Raw genomic sequence first — 24,659 nt, forward strand, 5'->3', positions numbered from 1 at the left:
GCGGGTCGTTTTCTTAACGCGACACCGTAAACGTCAAATAAACCCGGCAGCACACGTTGTTGTTGTTATTGCTGGACTAAAATAAGGATTACGTTGTTCAATAACCAACCAGCCTTTCAAGCGTTCATGGTAAACAACGACACCAGATCTAGAGATCTGTTGTCTAGAACTGTAAACATATTGCACAACACAATAAATGTTGCATTTGATTAAATCTACATTCTTATTTGTCTTTTTTTTTTTCCACACCAAGTTACATTAAGTTTACTTCTGAATCAAGTGAATCTGATCATTTACACCTCTCTTGCATCACCAGACAAATGACTGAAATGACCAATCTTACTGATAGCAGGCGTTGCACAGCTATTTCAATTTGTGTTTTTTTTGGGGTTTATTGGGCTTTGAATAGGATATATATAGAGAGAGATCTACACTCTAGGGGTCTATCTGTGTGGGGGACTAAGACTGAGAACAGGAAATAAAAGTATTATTAATCATTATATAAATAGACTTAATAGTGAATGTAGTCATTCTCAGAACCAGACTCAACTCATGAGATACTCAGATAGTCGATCTAATCTATCTATTCTACTACTACTGTATGTAAGTCTATGTGTGTCTATGATGATACTGACTAACCCCTTTTAATTTTTAAAGAAATGCTGGCATGTATCAAAGCTTACTATCTAGAATCTAGATCGAGGTCTATTCTATAATCTAGATACTAGACTCTATTATCTATATATTATATATATAATATATAGTATACTTAATCTAGATCCATATCCCAGAACATACACATAGAAAATTATACTAATTATATACTTTCTAGTTTCCAGATATTTAGATCTAGAGATCAAATTAATTAATTTTTTTTTACAGATGCATATATGCACAAGTAATGTATTTAGTCAAATAGATAAAAAGGCCTAACTTTGACAATATTGAACATATTTTTACTTATTTTTAGTAAAAAATCTTCTACCGTTACTGTCTTTATGGACATAAAATATTGGATTATAATATTGGTACCAGTATCTTTACTCTGTGCATGCTTTGAACATTATATATATATTATTGTTCTTAACAGTAATGGAATAATTTCAATCATATATGATACAGAATATATATATATAAATTATATAATTATATATATTACAGTAACACCTCTTTAGTAAAGTCACTAAATTTAGAAACCTTCAGGATAGAAGACTTAAAAGTAAAGTAGTACCAATTTTACATTAAAAAATTATTAAACCATAATCTTCAAATACAAACAACAAAACCTAATAAAATACTCAGAAAGATACAAAGGTAAAGGCACATTCTTTGTTCCATATACTAGGACAAATTTGTACAACTGCTCCTTCTTTCCTAGTGCTATTAGAGCATTGAATAGGTTCCCTGAGTCAGCCAGGGACCATACTGACCATAGAGATTACAGTCCAGAGTACATACCACATGACAAGGCAGCCATCTTAAACACTAAAATAATTATTAAAAAAAAAATCATGTATTTCTCAGTCATTTTTATACCAGCCTTAATTACACCATCATTTTATGTTTTGTTTTTAGACCAGGAGTTATTGAAATTGAAAATCCTAAGTTCACATCAAAATGATGAATGCAAATGAGGTGCGAGACAGCTTCATTGATTTCTTCAAAGAGAAGGAGCACAAGTATGTCCACTCATCGTCCACCATACCACTGGACGACCCCACATTACTTTTTGCTAACGCTGGGATGAACCAGGTAACTGAGATACAGGATAGTTTTATGTTCATTGCAGCTAGAGAGTCTTATTGAAATGTATTTGTTGAATTACTGTCAGTAAAATTCACTCAAGTAAAAAAAAATAATTTTTTTAAAAATATTTTTTCTTACTACTATAATGTGGGATGTGTGGCAGAGTTGTGTTTGCTGAGCGGATTGATGATGTAGAAGCAGATCTGCAACAACTTGGGGTTATGGCGTGGAGACGAAAGGCCCAGGAGAGATCTGAATGGAAGGATGTGTTGAAGCAGGCCAGAGCCCTCCATGGGCTGTAGCACCCCTGGGATGGATGGATGGTGTTTGCAATAGGCAGCACGGAAACCTTCTGCTAGATATCTCTTTCTCCCACTGGTCCACAAAAGAGATTGGACCATAGTGCACTGAGCATGCTATTTAAGCATGATAGATGCGTTATATTAAAGCAATTAAAATAAAATACTAAAATTGTAAATTAAAGCTCCAGTGAGTTAAAGTACTTCCAGATTAGAGTCTGGTTTGGTCTTTTGACTGTCCTAAAAATTAATTTGCAGAGTTTCTAGTTATGGCTCTAAAGCTAGATTAGGTTTCTCCCCTGATGTGATAGTGAAAAATATCAAGTATATATTTCAATCACGAGCATAAGAAGGTATTGTTTGATCAAAAGTCTATTGAAATAGTAAACTAAGGATTGCTCTCAAATTCTTGCCGCAATCCTGAGGCAAACATGAAACAATTGATTGGAACTCTACCATACAACTAGCTTGTAAAAAAAATTAAAAGTTTCTTGTTCAGACCTTGCAATCTATGGGGCAGAAGATGTAAAGCGATTAATGAGGGTGCCTAGCAGCCAACACAGGGACCAACCGCCTGAAATAAAAAATCCCAGTCTTCACCATGATTTGAACCCGGGACCCCTCATTTTGGAAGCCAAGTGATTTACCACTCAGCCACTGCACCTCCACTAGAATATCTAGTTGGTTTTAACTCATGTCAGCTGAAGTCTTTTGATAATTCTTTGTTTTCAAATCTTTTCAAAACTTGCCTTTTTATTTCTTTTTACAGTTTAAACCCATTTTCCTGGGCATTGCTGACCCCAACAGCGACATGGGTAAATACGTCAGAGTAGTCAACACCCAGAAATGTGTCCGTGCTGGTGGAAAGCACAACGATTTAGATGATGTGGGCAAAGATGTCTACCATCATACTTTCTTTGAAATGTTGGGCAACTGGTCATTCGGAGATTATTACAAGGTAATACCATAATCATTTCTTTTTGGAAAACATCTCTTCTGATGTACATGTTTTCACTTACACTGAAACCTGACCACCTCTTTCCATAGAAAGAAGTCTGCACCTGGGCCTATGAGTATTTAGTGGATAGGCTACAGTTGGACAAGTCGAGACTGTATGTGACCTACTTTGGTGGCAACCCGTCTGCAGGCCTTGAACCTGATAATGAAGCTAGGGACATCTGGACTCGCCTTGGGTAAATTCTACGTTAAATATTGCTGATAGGGTTGACAACTTATAAACTATTGGCAAACATAAATGTTTAAAAACTTTGAGGAACCATAAAATATTTATGTAAAAAAAGTCTATTCAAAGTATTTGAAATTGATTTCTTCTCCTTTTTTTAAATCTTAAAAATTGGTCTACTGACATCCTTAATTCTTTATATTTGTATATTTTTTCCACCATTTGATTTTTTTTTAGAAGCTTTATTAATTATTTCCTACAAAATTAAAATTTCTACATTCTTTACTTTTTGGAATGTACAAATCAACAAAAAACATTTGATTATTTATGTTATTAGAGTTGATCCAGAAAAAATTTTGCCATTTGGCATGAAAGATAATTTCTGGGAGATGGGTGAGACTGGACCCTGTGGACCTTGCTCAGAAATCCATTTTGATCGAATCGGTGGGCGTAATGCCAAAGACAAAGTCAACATGGATGACCCTGATGTGCTGGAGATCTGGAATCTTGTGTTCATCCAGTACAACAGGTGATGCCTGATAGGTTTTTTTAAGTTTTTCATATTGTATAATGTAAGAAATCTCTAGAGATTTGAGAGTTGAATTTTCTTAAATGTTTTTCTAAACCTGTCGTTCTAGAGAGACTGACGGCTCATTAAAGTTACTGCCTCGCAAACATATTGACTGTGGTATGGGTTTTGAGAGAATGGTGTCTGTGGTACAGAACAAGAGATCTAACTATGACACTGACTTGTTCCAGCCAATTTTCCGAGCCATTGAGCAGGTAATTAATTAGAGCTAATGTATGGAAAGCTAAATAGAAATATTCAAGTAAATATAGTTATTGTCGAGACTTTAAGAGTGCATAGGCACGTTGGGACATAAGTGTTTTAAGAGCAGCATGACTACCAACCTCCATTGCTTTCCAAGTTGAAGCAAAATATTTGGATAAGTTATGACCAGCATATAACACTTAAGTTACGACCAGCATATTGCACAATTAAGTTATGACCAGCATATTACACAATTAAGTTATGACTGGCATATTACACAATTAATTTATGACCAGCATATTACACAATTAAGTTATGACTAGCATATTACACAATTAAGTTATGACTAGCATATTACACAATTAATTTATGACCAGCATTATACACAATTAATTTATGACCAGCATATTGCACAATTAAGTTATGACCAGCATATTACACAATTAAGTTATGACTGGCATATTACACAATTAATTTATGACCAGCATACTACACAATTAAGTTATGACTAGCATATTACACAATTAAGTTATGACTGGCATATTACACAATTAATTTATGACCAGCATAATACACAATTAATTTATGACCAGCATATTGCACAATTAAGTTATGACCAGCATATTACACAATTAAGTTATGACTGGCATATTACACAATTAATTTATGACCAGCATATTACACAATTAAGTTATGACTGGCATATTACACAATTAAGTTATGACTGGCATATTACACAATTAATTTATGACCAGCATAATACACAATTAATTTATGACCAGCATATTGCACAATTAAGTTATGACTGGCATATTACACAATTAATTTATGACCAGCATAATACACAATTAATTTATGACTGGCATATTACACAATTAAGTTATGACTAGCATATTACACTAATAAGTTATGACTAGCATATTACACAATTAAGTTATTACCAGCATATTACACTATTAAGTTATGACCAGCATATTACTAATACTTATCCATTAAGTAGTTTGAGTGGTACAGGAAAATTAAAGTTTTCTTGCTGACTGTCTGGTAAATTGGTATAGACTGCTATCTAGGTAATACTGATGCAGACCAAATAGTAGCACTCTTTTAGAATTTCATTTGTGTCGTTTTAGGCAACAGGAGCCAGGCCCTACCAGGGACGTGTAGGAGCAGAGGACACTGACGGCATTGACATGGCCTACAGAGTGCTAGCTGACCATGCCAGAACATTGACCATCACATTAGCTGATGGCGGCAGACCAGACAACAGTGGCAGAGGGTATGTCAGTGGTGCTGACTTTAAAAAAAATCTACACTTAGTATTAGTTTACCACTACAAAGGATTGTATAAAATAATATTACTACTATTATTTTTCCTCGGCACAGACTGTTCCATCGAAATATTAGTACATTCATCTAAATTGAGTCATTGATTAGTGAAGAATTTTTTTTAAATGCCAAAATAAAATAGTTTTAAATTAATTATCTTTCCTTTCTTGACTATCAACACACACACATTTTCAATCCGATAGTTCTTGTTGCTCCTTCACAAAATTCGCTCATGTAAATTATGAGTGAGTCTGGTGTGAATGTACACTTTGGTTTCTTATAGTTATAATGTTTTTTGTTTGGTGTAATGCACAAATTGTAAGACAAATTTCCATACGGATAATAAAGATTATTATTATTATTATTATTATACACAAGTCAATATAGCTTCCCTAGTGGAGAGTAAGACAATGTTAAATCCTATACTTTCATTTCTCTTGCAGCTATGTCCTGAGAAGAATCTTGAGACGTGCTGTGAGGTACGCAACAGAGAAACTGAATGCCAAGCCTGGCATGTTCTCATCGTTAGTAGATACTGTTGTTCAGTTACTGGTGAGTAGATGAATGAAATAGATTTAGCTCAAAGACTGTTTATTTTAGAATATATGGGAGTTGAACTTTTTTGTACTTGGTTATTATTAAACAACAGCCAGACTAGAACTTCATGGAAACACATTTAAGTTTGAAACACCTAAATTATGATATAACAATTTTAAGTCTGAAACACCTCAAGTACACTATAACAATACTTTTAGAGTGTGATAAACGACCAATAACCTGAGACTTAATCAGAAGCATCAAAATGGGCTAATGCATTGGAAGCAAACATTTATGGTGTGGTTTGGAAAAAAATTGAACAAAATATTTCTTGATGGCTTATTTTGGCCCTAGCAGATCTCACAGAATAGGGTTTTAAAGAACTGCATACACAATTGACTTGAATTTTCCCTCTCTGTTCAATTAACAAAAGCATAAAAACAAAACGAAAGCAATTAAAGTGGAAAAAACATAACACAAATAATAATTAAATTTATGTATATAAAGAAGACAGGAAAATAATTGTTGTATTAATTAAGCCTATACAGTAGGAACAGTAAGCTGTTGAGTAGAAATCTATTTCATTTTGACAATCCTTAATTTAATCCATCTTGGCTCCTCTCTCTCAAGTCCATTAGTCTTGTCAAATGTCAATCTTTCTGATTGTCCCTCTTTATCTAAACTCTTGCCCACCTTTCCTAAAACTGAAATGTTATGTATGTTAACAGCTTTTATGAGGCTAGATGTTAGTAGCTCATATGTGTGTTACATTAACTTTATACATGTTTCCCTTTAGGGCGATGCTTTCCCAGAAGTGAAAAAAGATCCAGAAACTGTAAGTTTACCTCTCAAGAACACTTATACCTTTTTCTAATACATATTTTTTATTATATTATTATATTTTATTTATATTATTTTTTTTTAAATTGATAAATGATGTCACAAGTGGTGGGTGAAAATAATACATAGTTTTAAACAAACCTTTAAGCTGTAAATACCATTACTCTCTAGCTGGATGTTAAAAAAAAAGAATTAAAGTAAGCTAAGGGAAATCATGAGAAATTACTAGGCCTATTGCCCTTGCATAAGAACTGGTTTATGTGATCACATTAACATATTTTCACTGTATGAAGGTGAAAGAAATCATCAATGAAGAGGAGGCTCAGTTTCTGAAGACATTGTCACGAGGACACAGATTGTTGGAGCGAAGCATCAAGAAGATGGGAGACACAAAAACATTGCCAGGTAGAGTGCCAGTTATATTTTCAATTTGATCCTTAAGCTTTTTTCTGTGCGCTTCAGGCTGAAGACATAAAGGTCAAGAGTCTGTAACATTTCTTTGCTTTTTACCCAAACAGGTGATATAGCATGGAGGCTTTATGATACTTATGGATTCCCAGTGGATCTCACTTTGTTGATGGTGGAAGAAAAGGGAATGAATATAGACATGCCAGCTTTTGAAGAAGCCAAAGCCCATTCCCTTGTAAGTACACACAGTTGTTCAATTTGAAACTTGTATTATATTTTAGTTATTCATTTATCATCTTCAAACACCTTGCCATTGTACTGTCTCTGTTAAACAGTGTCATGATAATTCTAGTTTTCAGTTTAACTACTTGTGTACTGATTCTACAATTAGAAAATCTGCATTTATGTTGTGTAATTGTACAAACAATGAGAGATTATGCTAAGTCAGTCTTTGGAAATTCTTATGGTCCATTTTTTGTTGCCCTTGTTGCATGTTTGGGCCAGGAGGTAATTATCATCCTAAACATTTTAGAAAAACAAAAGATTTCATCTATTTGTAGCCAGGCTGTTCAGATTATATTCCTTTAAATAGCCATTTTTCCTGACACATTAGTAGTTTGATGAATGGTCGTTCAACTCTGCAGCTGATGTCCCAAAGCACAACTGGCGTGAAAGAAGATCTTATTTCCTTAGATGTACATTCCCTGACAGAGCTGAAAGACAGAGGTGTACTACCCACAGATGATCTCAGAAAATATGCTTACGATGCTGATGAGAAAGGAGATTACAGTAAATACTTTTTAAAAACTTCGCATCATCATGTTAGACTAATGCAATAAGTTAAGTTAATGATTTAATCAGTTTCTTTAGTTCAAGTCTTGGTGAAGGCTGGGCATTTTCAGGACGTCTTTTTAATAATCTAACTCCAGTGTCTTTGCTTACATACTGTTCTGTTTTACATTTTTTTTGTTTTACTTATTTTGTGTTTACTTTTTGCTTTTCAGAATTTGAACCCACAACAGCCAAGATCATTGGTTTAAGGTACAACAAACAGTTTGTTGAAACAGTTACCTCTGGCCAGGAATGTGGCATCTTGCTAGATCAGACCAGTTTTTACTCTGAGCAGGGTGGACAAACTTACGATGAAGGTTTCATCGTTAAGGATGGTGGTGAGGTGTGTTAAAACATTTGTTTGCTTTACCCAGTTTATGACCAGCTTGTTGACATTTGGTTTATAGGCCTAACTGTTAGTATGGTGCGAAGTCTGTATTGTTAAACTTGTAGCTACAGTGGCTAGTAGATTCTGGTGAGTTTAGCCTAAACTTTTAAGTTCTGCTAATTTCCTTTATGACCTGTGGCATTTTACGTCTCAAGGGATGATCTTTTCCCTTTGCATCTTCTCATGTGAATGAAGAGGCCAATCCTTGATACACAGCTGCAGTCACTGGTTTGGCATCTAAAATTGCCAGACGCTGTTGCACTTTCACTTTCTCACCCTTCTTTCTACGTCTGTATTCCACCTGCAATCCAGGACCCTTTCTTCATGCTTACTCTCCATGTGGATCTATCCAGTGCCTCTTTTTCGCAAGTGTTAGTGTCGATTTTGAATAGCTTCATGTCACGTGAGTGAGTTTAGCATAATCAGCTTACAATGGTTAACATCTGGCTTACATTGTTAGCTGCTAGTTTAACAGCTGGAGGTTTGTGCTTATGTTTCTTAATTGTACACTTTATTTAGTTTTACCCATTGAGAACATTACCAAGATCTGATTTGTGACATTGTGACCCTATAATATTTACATAAGATTTTTACTTATTATTTAATTTTTACTACCTTTACTATTATAACTGTGAATAGACCTTGTTTTTAATGATTTAACTGTATGGAATTTAGCTCTTGTAAAGGAGAGTAATCCTTGAAGGATTACGGGCACGACATGGCCAAAATTGGGCCCTAAACTCAACTCAATTCATAATATGGATTATTGAGTTTTTGCTTTTCTTATGAAGCTGCTGAGCTAAATATTTCCAAATTCATTTACATTTACAATTAGTTGAAATTGGGGTGTGAATACTTAACTAAACATTCCTTGCAAAGTGTGATTTAGATATGAAAGAAATGTTGTTTATTATATGTAATAAATACAATTATAAATAAATAGAATGTGGCCCATTGTTTACAACTACCAGTGAACTCTTTTTAAAACCTGGCTGTTCAAAAGTTTTATATAGTGAAGAGGATGTTATTTTCCTGAACTCAACATTGGATTAAACTCTAACATTCTCTGTTGAGCTAACATCTGCATTGTGTCAATAATAACATGCACAGGATCTCATTTCAGCGGTAGATGTTTAAACTGTTCTGTCCTGCGTATTTCAGGATGATGAATTCAGAGTTAAGAATGTGCAGTTGCGTGGTGGTTATGTGCTACACATTGGCTCAGTGGAAGGTGTCTTCAAAGTAGGAGACACAGTACGCCTTTTGATTGATGAGGTTAGTCTTCAATATGGGGACTTTTTAAATGTGTTGGTTTTTTTTGCATAATATTTTAACTATTCTACTTAAAGCTGTTGAAAGTAATATATGTAAATCATAATTACGTTTTACATTCATTTTGACCATTTATTGCTTGATAGTTAGTAAAAGTAAAGCACCCTTTTCATACATTGCAATCTGTAAGCCAAATGGTATAAAGATCATCTGTTACTTTGGCTAATGGTTAACAAGGATGTCATGTGGCTATCAGTTAAGTCAGTATCCATTAGAGCTGGGTGGACTCAGGGGCGTCCCAAAAATCCTGAAATAAAAAAGTCCCAGCCTTCACTGAAATTCAAACTCAAGACTCCTTGGTTTGGATGCCAAGTGCTTTACCACTCAGCCATTATGCCCCATTTTATTGGTTGCTTAGAGCTACATTTTTGGTGTGAAGTTTGTATTGTAAGACTTGTAGGTCCAGTAAGAAGTACATTCTGTTGAGTTTAGCTTTACTTAGTTTACAAGTGTTAACAGTTTGAGATTGTGAATTATTGTTTGAATAATGTAAAATAAGTTATTGAAAAAATGTACTGTGCAATAATTTCCTTCTCATCAGAATATCATGTCTGCAATAAAAAAGGTACCCCTTTCAGACCTTTTGATCTCCAGGGCAGATAATGTAAATCTCATCTATTTCTGTGGCCGATGGTAAAGGAAGGTGTCATGTGACCAGCACAAGGGCCACTACTTTTACTTCCCCGACATATGTCAACTACCCAATGGAGGAACGCTCTAAAAAACCCAGAAGTTCAAAATCTCAATCTGCTGTGAGATTTGACCTCTAGACCCCTCGGTTCGGTGACCAAGTACTGATACTTTAACACCAAGCCCCACAATAGACATGGTAAATAGAATTGTGTCAAACCACCAGGTTGTATATATTATTGCCTTATGTTATGTGTTCACAGCCTCGTAGGTGTGCCATTATGAAGAACCACACTGCTACTCACGTACTCAACTTTGCATTGAGGGATGTCCTGAAAGAGACTGATCAGAAGGGCTCGTTGGTTGCACCAGACAGGCTGAGATTTGATTTTTCTGCTAAAGTAAGTCTTCTTTGGACTATCTGGACTATAAGCATTAATTTATTTGTAAAAATTATTGTATGCCTTTGAATGATTTTTTAGTTTAGTTTACAGTTTTCTGGCTAAAAGAAATTATTGTTTTTTTACATTTTATTTTTAATATCAACTTGTATTCCCAAACAGCCAAGCAAGAAGCAAGGAGAAATCCCTATCATAACTTAGCTTTTTAGCTTTCATGGCTGATTAGATGTTCTTGAATCTTATATATTCTTTAACTTTTATGTTCCTTGAATCTTTGAATTCTTCAAATCTATCCAATCCAGTGCTATTTTCATGTGTTCTATTCCAAAATTTCAAACAGACAGACTTACTACTAATGAGTTATAGACTTACTAATGATTTGTTTCTTTCAGGGTGCCATGACTGTACAAGAAGTGAAAACTGCAGAAGAAATTGTCAAGAACATAGTCGCAAAGAATGAAGTGGTCTATGCCAGGGAGACTCCACTTGCTGTTGCTAAAACCATTCAAGGTCTGCGTGCAGTCTTTGATGAGGTTAGAACTCTGAAGAATATCTTTCTTTATATCTTCTGTCTCTATATCTAGTCTAGTTTTGGAATTTAGTCTATTTTTTTTTCTAGAGCATCTGTTTGAAAATGTTTACAAAGACTAAGGCTTTAGTAAACACAAGCATGTTTAAACAAATTAACTTTTAAATATGGAGGATTATTTAAAACTGAACGTTTAATTTAATTAAAAAGTGTTGTCAAATAAGGGATGTGTTACACTTCTAACTACTGATATTACTGGCCCTGTTAAAAAAGTTGTATTTGATTAACCCCAGAAAAACTTTTCAAAACAAAAAACAAGACTTGAAATATTTCTACATATAAATGTAACAGTTTAAGGCTTTATTTTATAATTTATTAGAATAAAATACAAAACAAGATTTCATTAATACATAGTTGAATGTTGCTTTGCTAGGTTCTACAAACTTAAGATACTACCCTAAATTAACTTGTTACAGGCCTTTCAAAACATTTTGCATTTGTTCTTCAGGTTTATCCAGACCCAGTCAGAGTTGTCTCCATCGGTATCCCTGTAGAGGACTTGGAGTCTGATCCCAATGGTCCTGGCGGAAACATTACAACTGTCGAGTTTTGTGGTGGCACGTAAGTTTCACTTCAGATAATTACATCTTTAGTTCTGCTAATTTTGAGATAATTACATTTTTAGGTGTACTAATTTCATTTATGACCTGTGGCATTTTACGTCTCAAGGGATGATCTTTTCCCTTTGCATCTTCTCATGTGAATGAAGAGGCCAATCCTTGATACACAGCTGCGATCACTGATTTGGCATCTAAAATCGCCAGGCGCTGTTGCACTTTCACTCTCTCACCCTCTTTCTACGTCTGGTGTTTATTCCACCTGCAGTCCAGGACCCTTTCTTCATGCTTACTCTCCATGTGGATCTATCCAGTGCCTCATTTACTCAAGTGTTAGTGTCGATTTTGAATAACTTCATGTCACGTTTGCATACATCAGTATACCTTAAAGGTGGGCAAAAGAGCTCACAGCTCAGCAGCAAAAAGCTGGCTAGAAGAAGAAGAAAGGTGGGCAACCTGCGGCTCTCCTGCCTTCTATTAGATCACCATACAGAACGTCTTGTGAAAGTTGATTTTGTGGCATTCACATGACCAAGCCAGCCAAGGCGTCTGCTGGATGGATGTCCTGGCTCTCTGCTCTTCATAGCACTTCCTCATTGGTTATTTTATCTTGCCTTCTTATTTTTAAAATCTGCTTTAAGCTTCAGAGCTGGAAGATATTCAGCTTGTTTTTTCTGCTAATTTCATACAAACAAGTAATTCACATTGAATTCTACCATGTATCATTTATCTCAAACATTATCTGCAGACATTTAAAAAAGTCAGGGCATATAGGAGACTTTGTGATTGTAACAGAAGAAGCCATATCAAAAGGTGTCAGAAGAATTATAGCAGTCACTGGATCTGAAGCACATAAAGTAAGGACTTCTTTCTCTGTATATACTGTCCTAGAAATTTTGTTTGTTCTTTCAGCAACTTACACCTACTAATTTTATTATTAAAGCTACCAGCTTTTATATAGATCATGGTGAATCAGCTGATAACTCATTCAAACATTAACAACTAGACACACTCACAAATCAAGCTTTTTAATATTAGTCCAGCCAGTTAGCATGTCAACACTGGTCTACTTCAACGGGTTACTCCAAGTCAGATATTATGTTCTGTTAATAATTCCAGGGGCAAGTTACCTCTACTCTACTAGATTCTATATAGTATACATTGTCATCTGCCCTCACCCCACTCCATCTCAAAATGTTTCTTTAAAGGTCTTGACTATTTCATGAATGCATATTGTGAAGTAAGGTAGGTTAGGCTACATACATCACGTTACTTCCTAAAACCACAAAATTGACATACTTCCACCCCTCCTTCCTAAATTATAGGCAGCGAGTTCTCTTTATATTATTTTGTTGTAGATACCATAAATTAAATAAACCATTTTTTGTGTGAATAAAAAATGCATTGTTATGCTATTAGCATTGTTGTCTTTTTGTGGATAATATTACCCCTCCCCCCACCCTCCCATCTTTTCAAACACACATCCTAATGTTAGTGACATAACTGTTATCACACAACAAACTTCTCAAATCTTATGGACAAAATGACTCTAGTTCTGTACAGAAAATATCTTTGAACACAAACAAACATACAAACCATAGATTGTGTATCTTTGAACACAAACACACATACAAACCATAAATTGTGTATCCTTCTTTTTTAAATACAAAATAAAATGAACATATGAAACGCATATAAAATGTTTAAAACAAAATGTCCTTTGCCCAAATGACCACTACCCCTGTTCTGCTTCCAGTATGTACTTTCATAATACCCCAACTTTTTGGATGTTGGAATTACCCAGATATTTATTTTAGCATCCTGTCACTGAACTATGTTTGAAAACTATGTTAGAGAAGTATGTCACTGAACTATATTTTGTTGCAGGCTGTACATAAACAAGAGCTGTTTGAAAAAAATGTGAAAGAACTGACGTTGAAGATTGAGAATAATAGCAAGACACAAGAGTTTACAGACAGGGAGTTGAATAAAGAAATCATCACTTTAGATGAGGTGAGTTGACCTAATAATAGCCTGAGAATTGGTAATATGGGTGTGGTTTAGTGATAGAAACATATGGCTTTTAATCTCTAATTCTAACACTTAAGTTGTGACATGGCAGCAAGGAGGCTGTATTAAAAGATTATGAATCATGTGTAGGCAAGTTTCACATTTCAATTTCCATTCCCTGAAATGTGTTAAAAAACAAAACAAAATTGTAGAAAAAATTAAAATATGGCTACTTCGCAAAGGACTGTCTCTATGCTGCATTATGGAAAAATAATTTGATAGCCAGGTTTAGTGAAATTATGTAAAATTTGAGGATTAGTTTGTATGGCTTATCTCTTTCTATGGCCAACACTTCATGAAGTTGTCAAGGGGCCAGCGTGATAACCAACCCCTTTTACATTCGCTAACTAATGTCAGACGGGGTCAAAAAAAACCCTTAATATTCTAGATTGAGATTCTTTGGTTTGCAAGCTGAGTGTTCGCAGAGTTGTGTGTGTCAAAAGTTTTGTGGGAAACTCTGCTTAACATGTTCTTAAAACTCCACCACTTAATGTCTGTTTATTATATAAATCCAGGAAATAGCCCAGTCTAGTATCTCCTACTGGAAGAGAGATGCTTTGAGAGGTGAACTTAAAGTACTGAAGAAAAAGATGGATGATATTGACAAGGCAAGAAAAGCTGGAGTTATAAATGAGGTAACACTTTGATTTAGATTCTGTGGATGTCGACTTGTACATTTTAAAATAATTGACAAAAACCACCAAATGTAATATGTTTGAAGTTTAAGATGTGGCATATTTCTATGTATATTTAATCAAATGATATTTTTCAAACATTGTCATAAAAGTTATTTAGTACTGTTATATCCTATTACAATGTGGCGAAATATTTAATTGAAACTCTTGATATATTTGCTCAAGTTTGTGGTGTAACGAGAAAATACTTTTTTTGTATGTTATTTTTCTTTAGTTCTAGCATTACAAATGACACCTAATATAATGGCTGTTACTCAACTATTTTGTATAGGTTGTGGAAGAAACTAAAAAATTGATAGAAGGAAATCCCAATCAGCCATTTATTGTACATGAGTTTAAGGCTGGTTCTAATGCCAAGGTTGGTTTTATTTAAGAGAAATTTGCATCTGTCAGAACTTTAACAAAAGTTTGCTCTTCGTATGTTTTTAGTATTTGTAGACTTTAACAGACATTTATGTATATTGTTTGTCAAAGGAAACATCTTTTCATAGAGTGATAGATAAATGTTGGATACTGATATTTATGTTATGTTTGTCAAAGGAAACATAGTTTCTTACAGTGATAGATCAATGTTGTAGATATTGAACCATATCTTTTTCCTCAGGCTTTGGATGCAGCCATGAAACAGTACAAAGCCTCCAGTCCACTGACCTCAGCGATGTTCTTCACAGTTGACGAGGAGGCAGATAAAATCTTGTGCATGAGTTGTGTGCCTAAGGTGAGTTAACATGAACAAGACTGAGTCTGGTCATTGAAAGTCAAAATTGTTAAGAGAATCCAATTAGCAGTTTTATTTCACTGCTAAAAGTATGCTTGAGTTTAAAACTGATACTAAGTACAGCTCAATGTAAGTTGATTTCTAAACATCTTATGCTCTATATTAACTGATGGGTATGAGAGAAAGAGAAACTTAAGTTTTAAATTGAATTTAAAAAAACTTTATGCTAAAAGTCTATTTTAGTTGCCCTTTTAGGACAATACACAATAAGCATTTATTATCTTCAAGGACTTTGGAAGTAGTTAATAGGGACAAATCTTAAGAAAAATCACCTGGATTTGGTTTCCTTCTAAAAATCTGTAAAAAAAAATTCTTCAGTAATTCTAAAAGCTTTTTTTTTTTAAATTGAGTGACATACATGTCAAGATATTCTAGGCTGTAATTTGATTAAAAAAAAAAAACTCAGACTATTTACAACTAAAAACTAAACAAATCAACTTGGCAACTTCCTAATTGATCCATGGTCCACCATAGTTCAAAATAATATAAAAAATGACTATAATTACCTTTCTTAGCATATAAACTAACAAAAAATGAAAATTATTTAGACATATTACAACTTTATTGGATTCAAATGGAGCTAATGGAGTGATATCAACTAACAAGTGTGCAGATCAAGGGTTTGTACTGAGCCCCTCAACTTTGGTTTATTTGTCTGGTTAAGTGGAGAGTTAAGCTCTGCAGTGTTCCTTCTGGTGTTACATGCAAATCTGTTCTATTTGTCCATTCTTTTAAGATCAAGCTTTTTTTTTTTTTTTTGCATCCCTTTTCTTTTCTTTGAAAATGTTGATGGAAATGTTTAGAATTATATAAAATACTGTATTGCCTCTGGTTATGTCTGTTGTCTGTGCTTGATCTGGCAGAATATGTTGGTCGCACCTGAGATTACTTAGCCATGTGACATATTGCACTCCTCATTAAATTTCTGACTAGAAGACAAGCCTTTTTTATATTATTAAAAAAGTTGACTACATTTGAATTGAATGGCTAGCTCAGTATCAAATAAAGCTCTAATTGGCTTTTGAAGTTTAGCATCAACGTGAAGTGTTTTTATTTGAGCATTATTAAGCGCTAAATATGGTCTTATCACTTTGTAACCATATGATGAAAATGTGATTTTTTTTTAAATTTTTGTTTACAGGAGACTGTCAGCAAAGGTCTGAATGCCAAAGAATGGGTAGATAAGGTTGTGCCCATCATCAATGGCAAGGGAGGAGGCAAGGATCTAGCTGCCCAGGCCACTGGAACCAACATCAAAGGTTTACAAGAAGCACTCAATGTTGCCACAGCATTTGCCCAATTGAAACTTTCCTAAGGTGTTAGTTATATAGGTCAGACCTACTACAGGTGATAATGAATTGAAAGGGACACCAGGCAGTGAAAACAGCTCAAATTATGTTTAATAGTATCCAATTATGTTGTGACTAATATAATTACAAGAGATTCTTGTCAAACTCAGGTCAACGACAGTTTAATGTATTACAATTATAGTAGTGGTTTATCTCTAAAAGCTCATAGACATTGTAGCCAATTGTAGTTTCTATGACAACTTAATACTTGCCCATTTCTTGTCATGTTTTCATAATTAGTGAAATAGCTTGTATCACATTAATCATAGCTTACTTGATGACTTACTTCATCATCATAGCTTACTTAGCTTACTTGATGACTCATCTCATCTGATTAAGTGCCTCCACTTCAATATATTTCTTGTTCCGCATTATTGTAATGTTATCCCTACCCCATTCTTTTCCTTGGTCACGAACTTATATGACAGATGAAATATTAACTTATTGTTATATTCACTCGTGTTATGACTATTTCTTTTCATGTCTGTTATTATTGATCCAGATTTATTTAAAATTGCTAAGGTCAACTTTTATTTTATTACTTTGAAACAGAGTTTGCAAAGTATTTTGGCTTCTAAATAAAGTTACACTGATGTACACTATGGTTTCTATTCATGGGTGTCACTGTAATAAAAAGTTTGGAATTGTTTTTGTGATATAGTTGTTTTTTTTTATATTATAAACATGCAGTTACATGCATAATTGTTGATTAGAAAGCTTACCTAGTACAAACTGACACTATTGAAGACTAAATGTTACACCAGCAGAGTAGTGTACAAGCTTGAAAATTTGTTTTAAATATGTCTTGTTATAAATAGGTGTTGTTTTTTTTGTGGGCACATTTTTAACATTAAAATTGCTCTCTAAGGCAATGAACAGAAAACAGTGTGCAGTGCATTTCAAATTTTTCAAAAAAAAATTGGCCACAAAATTTTTACAACTTCATCATCATCACACACACACAACTGAACTGTGAAACTAGTTCAATTTAATTCATTCTACACATTTCTTCAAAGAAAAGAATATGATTTTCAAGTTATACTCTTGAAGGACCCCCCCCCCCCTTTTTTTTTTTTCTTTTTTTTTCAAAACAATTTACTGAGCTGTGAATATAAACCATGGGCTTTAGAACAGTATGCATTTTAGAATCTGTATTTTGTGAAATGCCAAAACTGCACAAGAATAATATAAAATGCACACTGAGATATAAAATAACAAACATTCTCCAGCCCCATGTTTTAACAATTATAATTTCAAAACAGTTTTCAAAAGGAAAGAAATGCTGAAACTTTAATATAACCTTCTCCTTGAGATGATGAAGAACCAATCAAAAATAAACTTATAGTTCCCTGCTTGAATGTGATGCTGGTGTACAAAAGAAGACAGTGGAGCTGAGGTGATACATTTTTAACTTGAACTTTCCTGGCAGCTTAAATACAACAGAAATAGAAGATTCTCCAATTACATAAACATATTTGTTGAAAAGAACTGAATACCATTACACTAGAATGACAGTAGAACTGATTTTATAATTTGACTACAATTTCTAAAAGCCTTATTAACAGACTGGAAATCTGAACACTCAATCTGTTAAAAAAAAAAAAAAAAGTAAAATATCCCTTTTAGACCTAGGCAGATGACGGTCAGCACGACATGGCCTAAACTGTGCTGATGTGCCAAAAACTAAAAAAAAATAATATCAAAATGTTAAGGTCATCTGTTTATACGGCTGACAGTTATTGAGGGTGTCATGTGGCCAGCACTACAACTAACCACTTTACTTTCCCCAACTCATGTCATATGCCCATTAGAGTTGTGTTGACTAAGGGGCGCCCTAAAATTGACAAGATTGAAAAATCCCAGTCTTCACCTTGTTGCTGAAGCCAAGCACTTTACCTCCCAGCCACTGCACCACCTTCAATACCAGTACTAGCATTCATTACTTTTCACATGTAAATTATGAGTGAGTCTGGTGTGAATGTACATTTTGTTTTTTTTTCTAGTTACAATGTTTTGTTTGGTGTAATGCACAAATTGTAAGACAAATTTCCTTACGGACAATAAAGATTATTATTATTATTTTTAGAAACTCTTTTTTTAGACCAACCCAATCACTCCACTGGTAAAACTCACTAATGGACAAATGACTCAGAAGTGTAAGTAGCTATACTGCCTAAATCAGTGTTTCCCAAACTGTGTTCCGTGGAACCCTGGTGTTCCATGAGGCCTGAATAGGTGTTTCATGAACTACTGGAATAATTAACTTGTAGGCTACAACGACGTGAATTAATCTCTCTAAAAAAAGATAAGCAAAGTGTTCCACTAAATACTCAGAATGTGCTAAATGTTCCGTTAAGGAAAAAGTTTGGGAAACACAGACCTAAACGATAAACAAAAACAAAATAAACGAAAGAAATACTCATTTCTTATTTCATAATCAAGGACAAATTACAAGTTCTCATTCCTCCTTAGTGCTATTAGAGCATGGAACTGTCTAACTCATCCAGGAATTTCAATCTTTTACATCAATGACTATTTGAACAGAAATACATGAAAGACATAATAATCTAAATTTTGAAGAAACATCAGTATTTAATAAGGCAGGACATTCATAGATGCACACATTTATGAGACCGCTTAAGTCTATTTCTTCACTGAGAGCATATTTTTATTACAATAAAATGTTAGCACACATTTTTTTACAAAAAGAATTGAAACCGATCAACTTAACTCCAGTCCAGATAAAGATGCCTATTCAAACAAAGTTAATTTTAAAACCATTGTTATTTCTATTGCTATCAAAACTCCATCAAAATTTTGGAAAATCAGAAATAGAAGTATTAGAAGTAGTAATAGCTACTTGGTCACCCAGATGCATATTGTAAAAAACTGGGGTAATGAAGTCTGTGGCAAACAGATGGCACTTTGTGTTCTTAATCTTCACATCAGCACCATAATGAGAATCTAATTCTTTCTTAAAATCATAGGTAACGTCACTGATGGTATACTTTAGTTGCTTTAAGCGTCCAAAGACTGAACGACGCACAGCAATAAACTGTCCTCCGTTGTAGTAGATTCTCTGAAAGTAACTCCTGGCCATGATATTCACATAGACAGAAACGGCAGCATATACACTGAACAATGCTGTTAAGATGATTTGATCTCTTAAGGATATTGACTGGTTTATGTTTTCAAAGTTATATCCGTAGTAGGAGCCGAGAAAAACTCCTGAGACCAAAGGAACAGTCTTTACTCCTATAAGCCAATATTTCAAGTGGCAGTCATAAACCAAGGTGTAATCTCTTGGAACATTGTCCCAGTAATGGTTAGGCTTGAACATATGCTTTTTAAAGTTTGGTTCCTTGCTGACATTTCTGCAGAATATGTGCTGCCCTGATAGCTGACATGTCACTGCAACCTGTTGAGATTAAATGGAATTCATTGATATCTTTAAAATATATATTTTTTAAACAACTGAAAAAAAAAATAGAGTTAATATTATTGGAAAAATGCACAACTTTAAATGAGGAAAGTAATGAGATGGAGATGAATAAGGAGAACTTTAGGTCTACTTTACCCTGTAATAAGTATGATGATTTGGGAGCAGTGTCACATGACTAGCACAACAAGCTATCGGCTTTTACAAATACTAAAGAACTTATAATAGATTTTAGAAAGAAAAAACAAACTATACGTGAACTGCAAATAAACACTACATCTATAGAACAAGTAAAGGCATATAAATATCTAGGCGTTATCATCAACAACAAGCTTTCATGGGAAGACCACCGTGGAAGTCTAACAAAGAAAACAGCCCAGTGACTCTTTTTTTCTATACAAACTCAATAGCTTTAAACTAAACAAGAAGATCCTTGAGACTTTTTACGGCGCGACTATACAAAATCTGCTAACATGCGGAGTAACTTGTTGGCAAGGCAACGCCTCATCTAAACTGTTGCGACGTCTAGAAAACATCATTAAAAAAGCATCAAAAATTACACCCACAACATTACCACATTTAAAGGAACTTTTTGAACAAAAAGTGCCTAAGAAAAATCAAAAAAATCTTGGAAGACAACGGCCACCCGCTCCATCAGAACTACGTCAGGTCGTCGCGAAGTGGGCGACTGCTGTCAATCAAAACAAGAACGGAGCGGTACAAAAACTCGTTCGTACCTCACTTGGTCAGACTCTATCACCGCCACTCATTGATCAGGGAACATGAAATGCACCGAGATACCTGTGTGTAGTCGCTGAATGAACTCTTTATGTTGTCTATTGTATTTATGTGTATTTTTCTGTTGTGTTGTCTTTACATGAGAAAAGAGTCCTTATAATCACAACAAATTTCTGTAAGGATCAATAAAGCAGTCTTAGTCTTAGTCTTAAATAAATATCAGGTTCCTGGGTGGACTTGATAGCAATCTATCTTGGTTTAAATAACCTTCTTTCAAATCGCTGCCTTATCATGCGGTTATACATGCTGGACTGTCGTTTGGTTGTCTTGATGGTCCCAGGTTCATACCCTCCCAGCTGCCATCCCCCTTCGTCTTGCAAGAGGTTTGGACAAAGATTATCTTAAACTCTGAAGAAAAATATAACACTTGTAAAACTTCTTACAAACATTATATCCTAGCCTGAACGTCTGGTAGGGGAATGGTGGCAGGCAAAGTTTAAACCTTGGACTATGAAGACAGTCAGAAGCTCATTCCACACGACCAGTAACACACCATGACCCATAATACAAAGATATGTAACACATATTTTATCTTAACTATGCTGGTAACATTGTTTTTTTTTTTAAAGTTGGTGTGCTTAGAAATCTTTCTTTTTTTAATGCTCTTTTTAAGAATGTGAGTTTTATTATACAATGATACATAGACATATCTTTGAATTAACAATAAATACCACTGATAATAATGTATAAGAATTATGTGAATCAGGTTTATAATTTTATTTAACCCTGCCTCATACTAAAAAATTACTAGACCTATTTGAAATAAAAATAATTTTCAAAATCTAAGTACTATTTCTAAATCTATTATTAGATGTATATCTAATAGCATTTAACTTATAGTCTCATACTAAAAAATTACTAGACCTATTTGAAATAAAAATAATTTTCAAAATAGTACTATTTCTAAATATATTTTTAATTAGAGGTATATCTAATTTTCTAATAGCATTTAACTTATAGTCTGACACCTTATTATCTGATAGACACTTAGTAATCTGATGATCTGATGTGGTGCTGATGTAAATTCATGTAATAAATGTGTATATTATATGTAAACTCAAGACTCAATGTATAGCTTTAGAATGACTTTTTCTGCAATCTCTCAGTGTCACCAACGGGTGCCATAACAGTCGGACTATCAATAGTCCACTGTACTAATATTATTTATAGAGCTTGAAACTTGGATAACTAAGACTCTAGTCTAAAGTGAACTGAGACAAAACTCCACAGTCAGTCCAGTGCCACACAACTAAACAACGACCACACAAATTAACTTCTATTCTATATTAAATTATTAGTTACTAATAGATCTAGAATCTAGTAATACTAGGTTACAAGTAATAGCAGTACAAATACAAATCTTACAATTGAATCATTCCATCGCCACCGCCTGCCACAGTGAACAATTTGTTCCGCTACTGTTCGACACACATTTACGTTACCACACACTTTTAACAAAGACATAATTGAAATCACATGAAATATGCTTAGGCCTAATCTAGATCTATAGATCTAGAGCTAGATCTATGTTTATAGTTTATCATTTAATCTATATTCATGGACATGGAGTATGATTGACATTCATCAATATCACCAAGTTTGCAAAACGAAAACATCTTTTCCGTATAGAGTAATCTCTCTTGGTAGTTTTCTTTTTAAAAAGTTTACAAATATTCATTTGTTTATTTCCATTATTTCACAGACAGAAATATACATATAGGTTTGTGTTTTATATTTATAAATAATGAGTTGTGTCGTTTGCTCTTTGTAGTATGAAACTTGCCCGCTTCCATGATCCCATCCCAGGTCTGAAACTTCTAAAAAAAAAACATGTATAAAGATATTTCGAACAATTCGACTCGTTCTAGAATCTGTTACAACAATAAAAAAGAAAAAAAACACTTTTTTTTTTAGTTTGAGGATATTCAAAGCGCCTACCCCTCCATCCCCCTACGAAAAAAAATTTATTCGCACCCCCCCCCCCTCCTTTTGGCCAGTTATGGACTAGGGGAGCACTGTTAGCTCCCAAGGAGAGGAATGTCCGGAAAGGGTTTAATGATGTAAAGAAAAAGAAACGCATTGATTTTTAACCCCATTTTTTAAAGTTTTTCTTTGCATACAAAGGCCTATTTACAATATGTTTGGCATCTAAATGTACGCAATGAATGTTTATTAAAGCCAGTCCGTTTAGTTTTTGTTGTTTTAAATCGGGAAAAAAGTATTTCGTAGACAATAAGTGCTTCATATACTAGCTATTCCCACTTTAAATCAGCAAGGGAGACAGGGAGAGAGCTTAAAGGTGCTCCAACTGGGTCCCGCGGTCTAAATGTGTCCCCCTGACGTCTACAATTTTAACCACTTTTCTAATTGTTTTTAATCACAGTTTGAGGAGCTCATGTCAAAAAGGCTGAATTTTAAATTGGCGACACGGGCCAATGAGCATGTCCAATTAAATCTAAACAAGCAATAGAAAAAAGAATATACTTTTAAAAAACTTAATCCATCTAAGGGTAGGAAACGCTAAGTTCTGCCATTTATCTGAAAATTACGGAGGTTTATCTCCCAGTCTGGTATACGGGTTTTATCTCCCTTTCTGCTATATAGATCAAAATTATTTAATCAGTATTTGGTTTCTTATAATTATAATGTTTTTTGTTTGGTGTAATGCACAAATTGTAAGACAAATTTCCGTACGGACAATAAAAGATTATTATTATTATTATTATTATAATTTTTTGATTGATTCGTGTATTGTCAGCGACTATGAATAATTATGCAACATAACATGGGAAGTGGGAGAGAAAAACGTGTCAAAACGTAGTAAGGGGTAAGGGGACTAAATCCACACACACACACACACACATATATATATATATATATATATATATATATATATATATATATATATATATATATATATATATATATATATATATATATATATATATATATATATATATATATTGTAATAACTTAAGTGAGACAACTCAACGAGGACATTGACGTTTATTTACACTGAGACATGACAAACACAAAGGACATCTGCCTTGAGCACAGCATCTCCATATTGGCTCTCTACTTGGGCGGAAATCGTTAGTCCTAATGTCAACATCCGACTTGTTTAGTCACAGATAGTGCGCACCTTCTTTCTGCACTTTCTTGGATGGCGGTGCGCATGGCAAAGTCATAACAATATATATATATATATAATGGTAAGTTATCTCTAACTGCTCAACTTGTTTTTTTTTTAACTTGATTATAGTATTGTCATAGACTATGAATAACTAATCGAAATTTCAACTTGATCCGAAAATGGGAAATGGGAGAAAACATGTTCAAACTTTTTTAACAGAAAGACAGACAGACAAACATAAGACAAATAGACAGAGTGATTTGTAAAAAGAAGGAAGCAAAAGTATTATGCGAGGGACATTCAATGTAAATATAGCGCTCGTACGTCTCTAAAGGGCATAACATCGTAAATCACCTTCGTGTGAAATAAGACGTCTGTCACATTCTTTTTACAAAACTTATATCAACTCAATCTGTCTGTATGTATGTCTGTCTGGTACATTTTATTTGTGCAGGCTATTTCTCCCACACCCATTTTCGGATCGAGTCGAAATTTTACACAATTATTTTTCGAACCTAACAAGACATGGATCAATAAACAAAAAAAAACAACTGATTA

General features: G+C 34.0%; 2 protein-coding genes across 3 annotated transcripts; one reads left to right on the top strand and one right to left on the bottom strand.

Moving 5' to 3' along the window:
* LOC106068281 (alanine--tRNA ligase, cytoplasmic-like) lies at positions 1-17,380 on the top strand. Of its 2 annotated transcripts, none has more exons than XM_056037033.1 (23): positions 1-129; positions 1,576-1,752; positions 2,815-3,003; positions 3,093-3,238; positions 3,566-3,757; positions 3,867-4,011; positions 5,131-5,276; positions 5,770-5,878; positions 6,660-6,698; positions 6,997-7,108; positions 7,222-7,346; positions 7,756-7,900; positions 8,116-8,285; positions 9,492-9,605; positions 10,556-10,693; positions 11,086-11,226; positions 11,731-11,843; positions 12,588-12,696; positions 13,727-13,852; positions 14,425-14,544; positions 14,876-14,962; positions 15,209-15,322; positions 16,524-17,380. In XM_056037033.1, exons 2-23 carry the CDS (start codon positions 1,618-1,620, stop codon positions 16,695-16,697), a joined length of 2,889 nt encoding a protein of 962 aa, XP_055893008.1. In that variant the 5' UTR covers positions 1-129; positions 1,576-1,617; the 3' UTR covers positions 16,698-17,380. The 2 variants fall into 2 exon arrangements, with proteins under 2 accessions (XP_055893008.1, XP_055893007.1); XM_056037032.1 differs by lacking the exon at positions 1-129 and adding an exon at positions 454-603.
* Positions 17,381-19,134: 1,754 nt separating this feature from the next.
* Positions 19,135-22,599, bottom strand: LOC106068282 (uncharacterized). The gene is made up of 2 exons (XM_056037057.1): positions 22,334-22,599; positions 19,135-20,149 (listed from the first exon to the last, which is right to left on the bottom strand). Exons 1-2 carry the CDS (start codon positions 22,430-22,432, stop codon positions 19,541-19,543), a joined length of 708 nt encoding a protein of 235 aa, XP_055893032.1. The 5' UTR covers positions 22,433-22,599; the 3' UTR covers positions 19,135-19,540.
* Positions 22,600-24,659: the final 2,060 nt, after the last annotated feature.

The sequence above is a fragment of the Biomphalaria glabrata genome, chromosome 7 (assembly GCF_947242115.1).
Source record: "Biomphalaria glabrata chromosome 7, xgBioGlab47.1, whole genome shotgun sequence".
NCBI lineage: Eukaryota > Metazoa > Mollusca > Gastropoda > Planorbidae > Biomphalaria > Biomphalaria glabrata.